The following is a 15,218-nucleotide window of genomic DNA, read 5'->3' as shown; positions in this document are numbered from 1 at the left end:
AACCCTACACATACAGTTTGGATTATCTTCATTGTAATTCTAATCACCACCTCTCTGTTAGGGAGGGAGAGAGGAAGGGAGGGATCCTTGCCTCGGTCAGGAGAGCTAATTAAAAGTTGTGAGTCATCCAGACTTCTCTGCACATTGGAAATGCTTTTGGAAGATCAGGTGCTCTCTCATTCTTGGGGGAACTTAGTAAAAGAAAAATTAAGCAGGCTCCCCTTGGGCAGGGAGCTGTAGGAGAACAAATCCCGTTTTCCCCATGGGATGCAGCAGTGTGAATCACAGAGGTGCTTCAAACGCATGCAAACCACGCTCTAAAGCAGAAGGGCTCATACACGTTCCCCAGCACAGCAACACAAACATCTCCTCTGCACCTATGCCACGCTGGCTTTTAAAACACCTTGTCTAAGAGGCTTTTACAACGCCTCGTCCAAGAGGCTTTTGCATACAAATATATGATGCACAGACTTCTGTCTTCCCATAAAAGAACTTCTGAACCCTCTGGCTGGTTCCCGGGTGGTTGGGTACAAGCTCAAAGGTCTCAGAAAAGTCAGAGCCGGGAGCCTCATGAAAATGGACAGCTGGCAGCGCCGTGAGGGCCACGCAGTGCCCCAGCTCCTCAACCCCGATTAGCCACGGCGCAGTCAGCGCTGAGCGCTGTGCCCGGAGGGGACCGGCCTCCCCGGACCCACTGCCGTGGGAAGGAGCTGCCCGTGCTGATAACAAGCTCTGACAGCTTCAAGCAGGGTCAGGGCCCCCCAGACCAGCTTGGCGAGCGACGGACCCCCAAACCAGGGATAGGGGGAGCTGGGGAGGACTAATGCCACCATCCCCAATTCCTGGGGATACGAGGGCATCAGGAGAGTTGCCCAAAGTCACATGGGATGGCAGTAGCAGAGCCAGGCTTCCCAAGGCATCAGCCACCCCACTGCTTTGGCCAAAAAAGTCAAGTCTGGATCTTTAAGAGTATCCCAGGCTCTGTATTTAGGACGTTGCCCAGTCCCTGTCATTTAGAGGTGCAGAGCACCTGCAGAGCCTGAGCTCTCGAGAAGCTCTAGAGCACCCGTGGATGTCTCAAGGGACAAGGAAGCTGTTTTCTCTTTGGCCATGAAAAAAAATTTAAAAAAAAAAAAGATTATTTTTGTTGTCATCTTTCCAATGGCCAGTCAAGCACGCAAAGACTTTTTCTTCTCTTTCCCCTCCCTTTTTTTGAGAGAGAGTTCAGGCTGACCCCTTTGGGGCCCTGCCTGTCCTCTCCCCCCGAGCATTAGGATCACTTATGAAAGATGCAGACAGGACTTTCCCTCCCACCCCTTTACACATTGCCGTGGGAAACTGTGGTGAGCTGGACATGGATCATGGATGCTGCTCCAAGCAAACAAAGTGCCTTGGGAAGCACCCTCACCTCGGACAGAGCTGCCATGCTGGGGACCAAAGGGATGGGGCTGCATTGTTTGAATATTTAGGGCAATGTCACCACATAGAGCCCAGGAGCAACTCCCTGGGCTGAGGCAGAACGTCCCATTATCCTCTGCTGAGCTGCAGGGGAAAAAATGGTTGTGGGCAAACAACACCAAGCAACACAGAAAATGAAACTGCTGTTTCCACCTGACCATTTTGGAGATTTGCTCAGTACCATAAATGTGTTTGGGTTCAAATCCATTTAGCCTTTGCTTCATGGGAACCCCACAGGCCCTGGAGGACGCTCTTGGCAAAAGGATGCTACAGCTGATGCTCCTACCTTTCTGCCCAAGGCAAATCCAATGAAAAACAGACATGATTTTACCAAAACCATCTGCAAACTGATTTTAACTGTCACAGCCTGGGCACCTGGACGCTTGAAATCAGCTCATCCTAAATACACATTAACCCTGATTCAGGGTTAACTTGAATCACACTTCTGCAATGCTCAGTGAAGCCATGAATCCAGCTTGTGTAGTCCTCGCTTTTCCTTGTCTTTTCTGCTGCATCCACGACATCCTCCTTGATGGAAGTTCACTGTGCCCCTTCCCTCTCTGACACCTCTTCCAAATCAGTGCTCCTCTGAGTCTCAGCAAACAGTGCAATCCTTGGTAGGGCGAGCTATGGCTTGGGATGAGGATGGTCATCATCCTGCCCACACATCTGGGCAGGGAGTGCCACGCATTGTGCTCAAAAGCCAACAGCCAACCTGCAGTGCCATGCTCAAAGATGAACAATGAGATTGAAGAAACACAATCTCCTGCTCCTGGCCAAAAACATCTCACAGGGATCAACCATGACTTGATCTGGCAGGTTTGCTGTCCCTGCCCTTCCCGGGCACAACAGGCAGGAAAACACTTGGTTTTTCCCCAATGAATGAGCACAGAAGAATCGATGAAATGCAGCACAGTACAATGCTGCAGCTCAAGTATGCACACACTGAACCTTTTCCACTCCCGCAACACCACCACTCATTTACACACCACCAGCCTAAAACTATCTCTTTTGTACATCCAAATTGATCCTCACTCTTAATTAGTGCTCTCAGTTGCAGCAAAATTTCATTTGTTTCTTCCAAATGTGGCCTGGTTCATTGTCCCTCTCCTGTGACCTGTGAAAATTAGTCATTGAGCTCAGTGACAGTGGTAAGTGCGAAATGCAGCATCAAAGGGACATAATGGGGCCTCTTAGGACTGACAAAAAAACACCATTAATCAAGGCATGCTCAAGAGGTGCCAACTTACTGAGGCATGTGAGTAGCTAAGGTCAGAGTGTGGGCCCTCCCACGGGGAAGAATGCAGAAGGATGTGTGGGTGCAGGAGAACCCCCCACTGCCCAAGGACCTCAGCCTGCCCCAGGCACCCAAGGGTTGCTGCTTCAGGGGCAGATGGTCTCTGCTCTGCAAATCCAAAGGATTTGCACACCTGCTTTCCAAAAGAGGTTACAGAGCAGCACTTTTCCAGGCAGCTCCTTATTTTAGAGAACAAGAATGGAGCTCATCTTGTGATACCCGATGCTCTGCTTTAACCTCACCTGTAGCCCCTGCTGGGTCAGGGGTGATGTATGGACACAGGACACACCAGATCAGGAGGGAGATATCAGCATCCCATCTGCATTTCCAGAGCTAATACAAGAGTCTGCAGATTCCCAGAGGCAAACACAACACTGTCCATCCAGGACCACCTTGCACTGACCCCCCTTGTGCTATCCCAGGACCAAGCTACGGGGGAAGACACAAACTGCACAAACAGACCACAGTGTGCAGTGCTGGGGAATTATCCCATGGATCAGGACCTGAGAACCCTATGGACAAACGTGCACAGGTACAAAGCCAGGGCAGCCCTGCAGTCAGTGAACCAGCAGCATGGCAGCTGAAAGGGTAAGGGACCAATTTCAGCTGGTCAGACAGAGAGAGTTTTAAAAAATTCCAACCTCTGTAGCAAACAGTGTTGTTTAAACCCTCTCCTGCAAATCCATGTCATTAGACAGAATAACTTGGACTCAGCAAATCCAAATGACTCTCACTTTTCAAGGTCCTGCATTCAGAAGCCCACAATGGAGAACAATGAGGTAGAGAAAAAGCCGAGGATCTTGACGCTGCATTCAGAAGGCCATCTGGTCTGGCCAGCACAGCCAGCGCTGGGAACGGGCAGCGTCATGGGTTGAGATTTAATCTGAGCCACTTACTGGGTGACCTCAGGCGAATCGTTTGACCTCCTTTTGCCTCAGTCAACCCAACTGTAAAATTGGGTTTAAAGCAAGAACCTCTCTGAAAACCATATGCTGTGACTAAGAGGAGTGGGAGCAGACACCCCTCCCAGCAACAGGGTCGGGATGGTGGGTAGAGCCAAAACTGGAGTGGAAGAGGAGGTGCATGGAGTGGGGATCCAGCACCCCTTGACATCAAGGAGCTCTGGTCAACATCTCTCCCAGGTCCCATCTTGCCAGCCCAGGAAAGCAGCTTTGGCCCCTGTGCAGGGACGCACCCATATGAAGGGATTTGCGAGGTCTGCCCTTGCTCATGTCCCTACTGCACCCAAAGGCCCCAACCATTCAAAGCAGGGTCCTCAAATCCCAGTCACAATGGGTACTCAGATAGATCAAGATTGTTCTGGTCAAATGCCTCCAAAAATTGATTCCTACTCACAGTTTTGCCAATGAACAGTGGCAGAAAAGCAGCCCATCTCTCCCCTGAGCCCTAGCCTGGCCCCAGGACTGCACACCCCTTGCAGGGAAGCAAAACCACATCCAGCTAACCTGGGTCCCTGATAAACACAAAACGTCAGTTTGGTCCCCCCACGGTGTTCACAGAGGTGTGCAAATGATGGCACTGACAGTAAACCTATCCTGGGTTCAGAGAAGGGAAACTGAGGCACAGTTGGTGCATGGATGTTATTGGCCACATCATGGCCAGCTGGGACTCCTATAGGACAAAATGAGAGTGAAACCTGTATATAACCATCAGGTTATCCCCAGCCTGCTGGCAAAACAACCATATAACTAGTGGCATTACAAATCCTTAAACTAAGATGAGATTAGGTAGATAAAGAGCTGCTCTATGTGACAGCATTGGGATCGGGGGGTAATGATGCCAAGGAGAAGACTAAGGTAGCAGAGACCTGCCCTCACGAACTAAATAACCTCATGCCTCGAGGAGAGGCTGGAGCAGAGCAGCAGGCAGAGGATAATCAGGATAAATGCACACAGGGCTGGGCACTGTGCTGTCCCCACAGAACTGCCCATGCAGGTTCCCCAGAGCTTCACCCCGTGTTAAGAAAGAGGCAGAAACTGCCTCGTGCTGCAGGTGTGGCTGCGGAGATGTCAGAACTTCCTCAGCTGTGCTCCAAGAGTTAATTGAGACAAATAACTCAACAGTGCTGCCATTAATGAAATTCTTCTGATATATTTCCCCTGAGCTTTCTATAAATGACTAAGTGACATTACTGCCTGCAGTGCAGCCCCCCTGTATGAGAGATAACGCTGCCGGAGCCGAGGTTGGCGCATCCACGTTAGAAGCCTCGCGAAGAAGTGCAAGATGATATTTAAATAACTATCACACTGCTAAGAAATGAGCAGCCAAAAGAAATATGGTCTTATAATATGCTCAAGTCTCAGGATGAATCCTGGCTGCTACATGCAGACACTGAAATGCTGTGGGTGGTAAGTGACAAACTCTTTTAATCCTGCAAATCTACTAAAATTCCCAGTCAAATCTCTCCAATCTTCCCCTGGTGACTCTGATATTTGTACATTTGTTTTGCAGCACACACAGGGCCAAGCACTGCTACAGTACAGATGTGAGAGGCAGCATCACGTGAGCCAGCATGTCCTAGGGGCAGCCAAAAGAGCTGATGGAGGGAAATAACCCACTCACCCATCACATCCATCCTCTGGAAACCTCTCACAGTCTTTCTGCTTTGCTTAATTTCTTTTTCTTTCCTTTTTTTTCCCTTTTTTTTCCCCTGAGACCCACTGCTACAAGCCCAGAACTTGCTCTGGGCTTTCCATAAGCATTCAAAGCACAGACAATAAAGAAACATCACTGGCATCAGGACTGAGCCCTTCTGCTCAGCATTGGAGAAGAAAGGGCATTAAATGGGAACAGAGCCACAACATGGAAAAAAAAATCTCGTTTATGGATGGAGGAAACTTGGTATGTAACATTAGGGGTTAAACTGCAATAAAATGCAGTTTAAAAATAAAAACAGAAAGCATTAGCTAAAAGTTCCTGGAAGTAACAGGACTATGCCTCCAGAACCATAAACGGACACCAGAGCACACCTTTACCTCCAGCACATTTTGCACCACTAGAACAAGTCATCACAAAAGTATCTCCCTTCCAGCTGCAGAAACAGGTTCACTTGTCCCAAGCATAAGCCATAGGTAGGGCTCTGCTGACAACACAGATATTGTACAGGCACAAGAAAAACCAACAGCAAATCCACATGTTTAAGGTCTCCCTTGGTGTTTTGAACTGAGACTCACAATCTGCATCCAAACAGTGGCATTGCCCAGGAAATACCTTGGTGACAACTTTGGTGCCACCTTATTTAAACCTTAATTTAAAATGCTAACTTCATAATGAGTGGAACAAAACTGTGTAAAAACATTTCCCACTCTAATCCTGGTTTGATCCCCCCCAGTATGGCCTTCTTTTGTAATTACATCCCTTTGTGATCTCACTCTAATGCCTTGTATTGTGACCCATAAAATAATCAGCCCCCTTTGTCTCTCCCTAATCCTTTTAGACTTCCTTCTTGTCTCTACACTCTTATAAATGCTGCCATTATTTGGGCTCAGCAGCTCTTCCCACCACCCCAGAGCCTGGAAAGGGGGCTGCAGGTTAAACCCTGAATATATTCTGTGCAGAGGAGCTGAAACGATGGGAAGATCTTTGCTGCTTTAACAACACTGGGATTCCCAACCTCCTCTCTTAGCCAGGCAGCTCGGCAGGAAAAGCTTCCTGAGTTATTATCAGGTACCACAGTACTTCAAATACTGGGCAGGTCCATTTCACCAAACTTCAAGAAACCTCTTTGGCTCTAAATTGCACCATCGACTTACTCCCCCTCTCTTTTTGTTGATTTTTTTTTTTTTAAGCATCAGATCAAACAGGGAAAATTGCTACTCTCAGGCTGGGTACGTGCAGAGCCTGATCTGATACCCAGTTTGATGGTGATTTCCAATTAGTGGTAACTGCTTGTTATTGAGTGATATAATCAATGGGTCTTACTCCACCGGCTGGGCTGTGATTTATGATGATGTGAAGCCAGGTCCATCAAATTACAGCATCGGCAAAAAGGGCTGGAAATGCCATGAGACAACATGATCAGAGTCAAGTCAGGCCAAGTTAAGCAAAGGGTGCTGATGAGAAGAAAGGTGGGTGTGTTTTGGGGAGCCCACCTTCCAGAGGAGTGGACTCTGGATGGTACTACTGCCCAGAGGGTATCTCCATCCACAGGGAGCAAAGGCACGCTCAGCTTCTGACATGCACAAGGGAAATCCAGCTCCTCAGAGAGACCCATGAAGACACAGCCAAGCAGTGCCTCCAGAGAACACTCTGCCTATGAAACTGATTTTAATTAAGACAGCTCAGAGTCATGCGAAATTATGAAACTGTCATTAGGAGACAGAAAAGATCTGTATTCAATAACCTGATCAGATTATAAAAACATGTTGCATTCCACAACCTTTTAAACTAACACACCAGGGTTTGAACAGACACAGAAACAGCAACTGAAAGAATTCCAACCGGGGTGTCAGGCAGAGGGTGGAAATGCCGAGGGCCTCCCTCAGCTCAGTCACGCGTAGGCTTCTTGCACACTCGTGCTTGTTCAAAAGAAGGTTACACTACAAAAATATTATCAGTGTGTTTAGCACCTGACCTGCCAATCCACAAACCAGCCAAGGTCCATTTCCCTCCTCTGAGTATCTTCCATTAAGAATGACGACATACAGAAATACCCCTGAATTTTAATTAAATTAATTTAATGAGCCAATTTTTAAGGAGGAAGGTTTTAAGAAGCGCCCACCCCGTGGGGAAACTGCCGGCACCTTGAGCCCACCAGGGCCGCACGCGCGGCGGCCGAGAGCAGCATACTCTTCCAGTTAAATTTTACTCAATGCCAAGTGTTGAAGTAAATTTGAAACATAAAAATATGATATCCAGCCCACATTTCCTGAATGCAAATATGTACATTCCTCCGAGCCAAGAAGATTATATTCCAAGCAATAATACAAAGCCAGGGTCTGTAACGGTGATATGAGACTAACAGCCTGCCTTTGAAGACAGCGAAAAGTGCAACAGAGCTCTCGAGGGGCTCTGCTCTGTCAGATCTCTTTTATTCCTCAGTAGCACGGCCTTGATCAACTTTCAAGATTTTTGTTTGTGAAAGGTTTTTATTTCTCCTTTGCTTTTGTGTTCAGATGTCAGGCTCAGAGGGAAGGGGAGATCGGCACTGGGATGAGGTTTTACCCACCGGCAGTATTTACTCTGCTCAGCGCTAGGGATTTTTCCCCTCCCAGGCAGCCAGCACCCATTCCTTCAATGCAGCGGTCCCATCATCTCTCAAATGGGGATAATTACCCTTCTCCTCTGACTGGTTTATTGGGACTTGGGGCAAGGAAAATCACTGTCGCTTGTGTGTAACCACCGTGAGACACGGGGGCTCGGGGTACAACTGTGATTCATTCTTAGGAGATTTCATCTACGATTAAGCCGAGTCCTGAGTGTAAGTGCATGTCCCTGCGGCTCAGGCACAGCAGGGGAGCTCGCCCTGAGCAGCAGGTTACATTTGCCCACAACATCCTGTTTTATTCCCATTATCTGCAGGCACCTGTGGCATCAAGGTCAGGGGCCCCCTGTTTTGTGCTAGCTTCACCCAGACCTCTTCCGAAGGCTGGTAAGCAACCAAGCCCAAAGCAAGAAGAGAGTCCAGAGCATTTTCAACACGATCCCATTTTCATTTTGATTCACGTGAAACTATGGCTACAAAAGGAAACACTATTCAGGGACACACAGCACATCACATACATATTGATGCAGGAGCTGAGATAACAGTGTTTATTGACAATCCACAATCCCAAAGGTAATTCCTCTGGCTCTCACATCTCCTGTTTACAGGTCCAAGAAGTTTTACATTGTGCTTGTGTGTCAGCTGGCTTCCAGCTTATAAATGCCAGAGCCGTTCACCAAAAGTGCTCCAAGGTTTAGCACCACAAGACTGACAAGTTTGAGATCCAGCTGCTAATCTGGCACAGACCCAAAGCCCTTGGCTCCTGGACAATGTCACTTCTTACACTCCTAAAAAGCTAGGTTTGCAGATGGCCACTTCATGCACTCGGGGATTGTTATACACAAGGGCTGAAGTGTTCCCTTGGTGGGCTGCCAGCCGGCCCTGGCGCTGTGGGGAGCGGGCGGCCGCGCTCCTAAAGGCCCCCCGGTTTGGAGAGTGCAGATGGGGAACCTCGGCCCCAGACTTTGCTGTAGACCTTTCCTGCTTTGCACAAAAAAGTCATGGTGTGCTTTGTGAACACAACAGAAGCAGTGGTAAGTGGCTTGCACTGATAGAAGAGCAGTAGCCATCTCCCACGCAAGTTGGAGAACCTGCAGTAGAACTTACTTAACAAACCGGTGTTTGGACAGGGCTTAGGGCTGTACCAGACACCTGTCCTCACATTCACATAGAAATTACACCCAGCAGCAACTCCTGGTTGAATGCAAAAAGATCAGTGGCTGCACCCCTGGGGCCTACAGTCTGTGGGCAAAGCTGGCCACCAACACAACAGGGAGAGAAACCACCGCGACCCTCCAGCTCCGCCATCAGTCCTGGGATAAACACAAACCAGCAACCAGAGCTGGCAGGGCAGAACCAGGAAACCCAACGGGACCCAACCGCTCTGGCCAGGGCAATGTAAGGGGCTAAGCTGGGTAGTGTGCAGGGCTGGAGTCACAGCCTGCCCTGGAATTCTTCCTCCCCCACCTTTAAATTTCATTCCCTCACTGACATTTTCATCTGTCTCCTCCTCCGGGCTCCCCCACCAGACAATCTGTCTGGTGTTGTTAGCCTTGCCCCCAAAGGCGCTGCCACGCCGGGTAGTAAATAAGACCTTGCTGCCTCCACTCTGCCAGCATTAAATAACAAAATGAAAGACACCATGACCTTCAGAAGGTCTTTGCCTATGATTTGGGAAGCACTGCCTGCCAAGCAGAGCCCAGCTGTGCTGCACAGCAAAGGGGCTTCCAAACTCACCACAGGAGATACACAAACCACAGACGACTTCACTGTGTGAGTTTAGAGTACCTTATCCCTCCGACACAGAGAATTTACTGCTGGAAGGTGGTTTTTAGCTTTCTACCCAAGAAAGCTGATTAGCTCTTCTTTCACACTTGGACAGCTACACAGATTAGATGCCAGCCAGACATCCATACCAGCTCCATGTTCATTTTCTCTTCCCTGTCTTTAATGCTCCCTCCCTCCCTGAACACCCAGCACCCACCACACTGCCCTCCCGCTTCCCACAAAGCCAATGCCCCTTGTGGGATTGCCTGCACTTACTTGCTGCCTGGATCTTGGCCTTCCGGCTCACGACCAGCCCGTAGTGGTTCTGTGCCATGCAGTCGTACTCGCCCTCGTCCGAAGAGCCGTCTCCCCGGACCCTCTGGAAGCGGGAGACGTAGAGCGACCCGTTGGCCAACATGAAGGCATTCTCACTGTCCACGATCATCACGCCGTTCTTCCTCCATGTGATGGTGATGGGCTGGATGCCCTCTACCTGGCAGTACAGGATCAAGGGTTGCTCCTGCACGGCTATGTCATCGCTGGGCTCCACAACGAATGCCAGCTCGGAGGAACGGCCAAAATCTGAAGTGAAGAGAGAAGGACAGAGTCAGCAGCGCATTCATGAGGAGCAGCAAGAGTCAACTGCTACAGCAGCAAATGGGGAATGATGGAAACATTTTGGATGGGCTATAGGGTACAAGTGTTTAGGAGAAACACGAAACCCTTGGGCATGCTGTGCCTCCCAAGGCTTTGCTCTCGAAATCTTGGGGTGCAATTTCCAAAGGCATAACCACAGGCACGGTCCTTCAAGGCTGCCTTTGGAGGCTCCAGTGAAGGGGATGGCCAGGCACACCCCTCCAGTGGCTTGCCAAACCCCAGTCCCACTTGATAGCCCCCCCGAAATTGTCTCTTGCACAAAAAGAATTGCACAAGCACAGAGTGTCAGCCATTCCCAGCCCAGGAGCAGAAGTTCACACCAGTTCTGGAAATCCATCCCTCTCCCCACGCGACCAGGCAGAGTGGGGCTGCGCCGTGCCCCAGACCCGTTTGCAGCACAGCCGGCGGGGGTGAAGGGGGGATCGGCAGCTCCCGATTCAGACCATATTGCCACCGGCATCTTCCCGACACTTCTCCCGCTTGGCAGAGCAGGAGGCTGTTTGCCTCTCGCACACACCACCATGCCCTTCTGTCGCTTTGGTCTCTCTCAGGCTGTAACAGCCAAAGGATGGTGCTATCCAGCCCTTAATGAAGAGCGAGTTAAGCACCGAAATACAAATGCACAATGTTCTGGGCTCAGCCACACAAAAGGTTTCTTGCAAAGCAATTACGCTAAACGATGTCCGCGAGAGATAAGTTACTGCAGAATTTGTAACAACAATAGGCAAACCCTCGCTTCCCATCACACAGATACGTCCTAATTTACTTCTTTTGCCAACAGAACGTTTAAACGCTGTGTCTTTGGCATGTTATGCTTCACTTGGTCCAGTACACCTTTTGAGGGTATAATTTGCCCTATAGTCATAATCAGACGCTACAGAAGATGACAGAAATAGAGCTATTGCTTAAAGATTGGCCCAAAATATCGGTTGAAATGAGAGATAAAAACCAACCAAGAAACAGCAGTCACAGAGATATCTGAAGGGTGTAAATGCAGGATGGAGGCAATTCTTTTTAAAGGAGAGCAGAGAAAGAAAACTACAATTTCATCTGAGTGTGGAGAAAGCCTTTCTAACAGTTCACTTGTGCATCAGCCCCTCCATGGGTGGTTTCCCAAACCTGGGATACAGCTTCTCCCCTCTTTCATGGGCTCCAGGGGACCAACTCCACAGCTGCTCACAGAATTGGGACTCACAAGGCAATCTCTTGGCAAACACCAGCCACAGCACAGTCTTTGTAATGCCTGTCCCTCATACAGACCCCACCAAGGACAGGATCCCCCACACTAGGCTCAAAACCAGGGTGGAGGGCAGACTGTTAATGCATGGTAAGAATAACAGAGACGAGAAGAGGCAGTTACACTAAAGAAAGAGAAGGGAAAAAAATTCTGTCTTTTCTGCTCTGCAAAACCAGTGAGATTTTTTTCCTTTCTTTCTGTAAATCCCCCCTGCTTTCTACAGCAACTTAAATTGGATTATGGGGGATAAACATTGAGTGCAACCTGAGCTGAGGCAGATGGACTGAGCAGACAAAGGCAGCAGTGGTAGTGCAGGGCAGGCCAAAGGTACTGCCAACAAGGTATGAGTGTGTGCAGGGAATGGACAAACCCTACTTAGTGACAGACACCTAAAACACACACTTTATTAACCCATTAAGTCTTAAAATGTCAGGCTAGCTCCAGCCATCTCGGTGATCTATCGCTCACTGTGACTTCTTTTTTATGAGATAGCCCTGGGGTCCTCTCAGCAAGTCAGACTGCAGCCAGCACAAACCCATCAATTACTCTTTTTTTTGGTGAAAATTAAGAAATTAGTTGAATGCTCTGCATTTTTCTGCAAAGTGGCCAGAGTCTCAACACCATGCTGGGGCCCCATTCCCTGTGTGGGTGCTCCTGGCAGTTAGGCAGGATAAGGACCCTCACATTCTGACACTGAACCGAAGGGGACTTCTGACTCCAGAAAGATTGAAAATTTCAGGATTTAGCCTAACAGGCAATCAGAAAAAACCCCTAATGAAATAAATGCCCCATCTTCCCCCTGTACTTTTAAGATAAAACAGTTTATTATTATATGTACAATAAAAGGAAGAATCAACATAATTACATGCCCTTCCCACAACTGCTGTCATTATAACAACCATCATTAAGGTCTGTGATTGGAGATAATCATGTTTACCTCCATAAACATTCGGTCTGCATCCTCACTCCAGGCTGCTGGAGCTGCAGGAGTGATGGCACTCATAATTAGGACTGGTGTCCTCAGGCACATACCGGAGTGGGGACGGATACAGGCTGGTCCTGGGATATCAACAGGCTGTATTTGGGACCGAACTGTGCCTTGAGGTGGGACAATGTGCAACTGGTTTGTCATCTGTAGACACTGTGCAGTGTCCAGGAGCACCCAAATTCCACCTCGATTTATGCTTTTCGCATGGGATGTTTACTAGACCTTGAAGAAATCCCACTGACTCTTTCCTGGGGCTTCAGGGCCAGATGACCAACTAACCAGACACGCGGAAAAGCAAGCCCATCCCATCTGGGGATTTGGGAGAAGCCCACCTTTGTCTTTCACCTGTCACAAAGGTGGACTCAGAACACAGAGCACTGCCTTCCTGGGATGCTCCGGATGAGAGAAAAAGGGACAGAGACACTCGCAGAGGAAACTCCATGGTGAGACAAGAAGGCTCCTGGTGTTTGCTCTAGAGACCAGCTCAGATGGGCCAGAGGGAGAGCACAGACAGAGCAAGGAGGCAATGGAGCAAGGGGAGAGAGGGACCCAACTCAGTCAGCATAAATAACTGATTGCAGTCAGCAACAGGGCACAGCAACAGTGCTGCAAAGTTGGAAGTAAAAGGCAGTCTGCAAGCACATGGAAACAGTAAAAGTGAAATTAATTGAGAGACAGTGAGGAAATCGCCAAGGCCTTGCACACTCACTCAGGGAGTCTGAAAGCCCCATCCATCTCCAACAGCTGGCTGCGCATCCAAACCCAGCTCATCCCACACACCATCCCAGGCAACTCCCAAAAGGGACTGTGAGGCAGCGTGGCTCCCAGCCACTCCCTGCTCGAGGCACAAACTGAGCTTTGCAGTACAGTGGCAGCTCAGGTTTGCAGTCAGAGCAGGGGTGTCAGGCAGGCAGCTGAACAACCCGCTCGTCTCCACGCGAGGGAAAACCGCTTTGCTTTCTGCAAAGGGGTGGAGGAAGGAAGTGTGATTAGCTCTGACATAAAGGCCACAAGAAAATTACTGGAATCCTCATTCTACAAGTCTCCTTTTGAGAAACATTTACCATCTCCCTGAGCAATACAATATGTGACTATATGTGCAAATATTTAACAAAAACTACTTCCCCAATTGATCAAGCAGACAGGCATACTCAGAGAAACCAATTAGCACTTGTGCTTTTGAACCAAGAGATTTATTTAGTGCTGAGAGAAAGAACTTCGAATTAATGGGAAGCTTAAAAGACACTTTGAAGTACATTTAAAAAAAAATAAGTTTAATTATTTTTTACTTGACACTGTGATTCACATTCAAAGCTTCAAAAGAACTTGCTCATACCCTAGCATTGTCCTTTTCGATTTGGGAAACACGATTTTGGCTTTCCCTCCTGTGCCTCAGCAGCTAATCTCACCGCTCTAATTAGCGGTGACATCCACTGCCAAGGACCTCAGTCACATCCTGGCTCATCCTCCTGGACCCCATCCAGACCCACAGCCAGCAGGGCCATCCCTGCCCCAGGAGCACACGGTCCCGACAGATGAAGCCCATATTATTACTCCTGTTCTAGACAGGGAACATTAATCACAGAGAGATGAAATGAGCTGCCAAGAGCTGAGGCTGAGCTCATGGCAAGGCGAGATATTGCGGGAGCAGTTGAGTCCACCCTGCTCTTGGCACTGCATCATCAGGAGCACTGGTGGGGAGACCAAGGCAGCCCCAGCTCCTCTCTCATCACACCAACAGCACGACATCCACCTGCAAACTGCCTCTCATGAGCAGAAATTTGCCCCCTCCTGATTTACTCTGTTTGTTCCCAGCATAACACAGCACATACCAGCAGCATTACCACCCGCATGGGTAACCACTCCAGCCCTGCTTCAATAAAGCCAAAAGAAGATACCCAGGACAAGAGGATTTTATAGTGGGATGCAGGTTAGTATTAGGGCCAAAAACCTGGGTGCAGTTTGGGCCAGCCCTACGAAAAATGGCTCCTGTTTTTTCAGTGGTGGGTTGTTTTTTATTCAAATCCTTCTCCAAATGGGAGGATATGGAAGCAAGAGATATATGGACCTGAAAGATGTTCTCCAACAGATTATAACAAGGTTCAGGCTGATGAAATTGGCAGCCTAAAAATCCAGCTGGTGCGCTCTTAAATCTCCTTGAGGCTGACCCAGATCCTAAGGAGAAAAGCACTGCACTGTAGTAAAGTGCAAATTGGCTCTTTAGGGCATCCAGAAAAATTTACATTTAAAGAAGAGGAGAATAGGCTGTAACAGGCCCCACATCTTGCTGGCAGTAAAGTTTACTAGCTCAGAATTTTTTATTCCCTTTCCTTTAGGACGGGAGGTTATATAAAGCGATTTTTCCATCAGGGAGCATAAACCACATCCACTCGTTAGGCAATTGCAGGAGGTCTCTGTCGGGGACAACACAACCTCTCAGCCACCTCATGCAGAACTCAGAAACATCCAGGATCACTGCCCTCAGTGGGGACAAAGATTTTAGCTGAGGAAGGCAAGCACAGCCCAAAGAGCTGGAGAAGTTGCCCCAAATAATTTTCATATGTTTGAGACCAGACTGGGCAAATCCCAG

General features: G+C 48.7%; 1 protein-coding gene across 1 annotated transcript in view; it reads right to left on the bottom strand.

Moving 5' to 3' along the window:
* IGDCC3 (immunoglobulin superfamily DCC subclass member 3) overlaps window positions 1-15,218 on the bottom strand; it is a 97,347-nt gene that overhangs the window by 77,199 nt on the left and 4,930 nt on the right. The window contains exon 2 of the mRNA XM_032700263.1: window positions 10,023-10,328. Within this exon, the coding sequence (XP_032556154.1) occupies window positions 10,023-10,328 (306 nt within the window). The remainder of the gene's footprint in view (window positions 1-10,022; window positions 10,329-15,218) is intronic.

Source organism: Chiroxiphia lanceolata, chromosome 12 (genome assembly GCF_009829145.1).
Source record: "Chiroxiphia lanceolata isolate bChiLan1 chromosome 12, bChiLan1.pri, whole genome shotgun sequence".
Lineage (NCBI taxonomy): Eukaryota > Metazoa > Chordata > Aves > Passeriformes > Pipridae > Chiroxiphia > Chiroxiphia lanceolata.
Note: the sequence above shows the minus strand (reverse complement) of the source record. Positions and strands in the feature narration are given on the sequence as shown.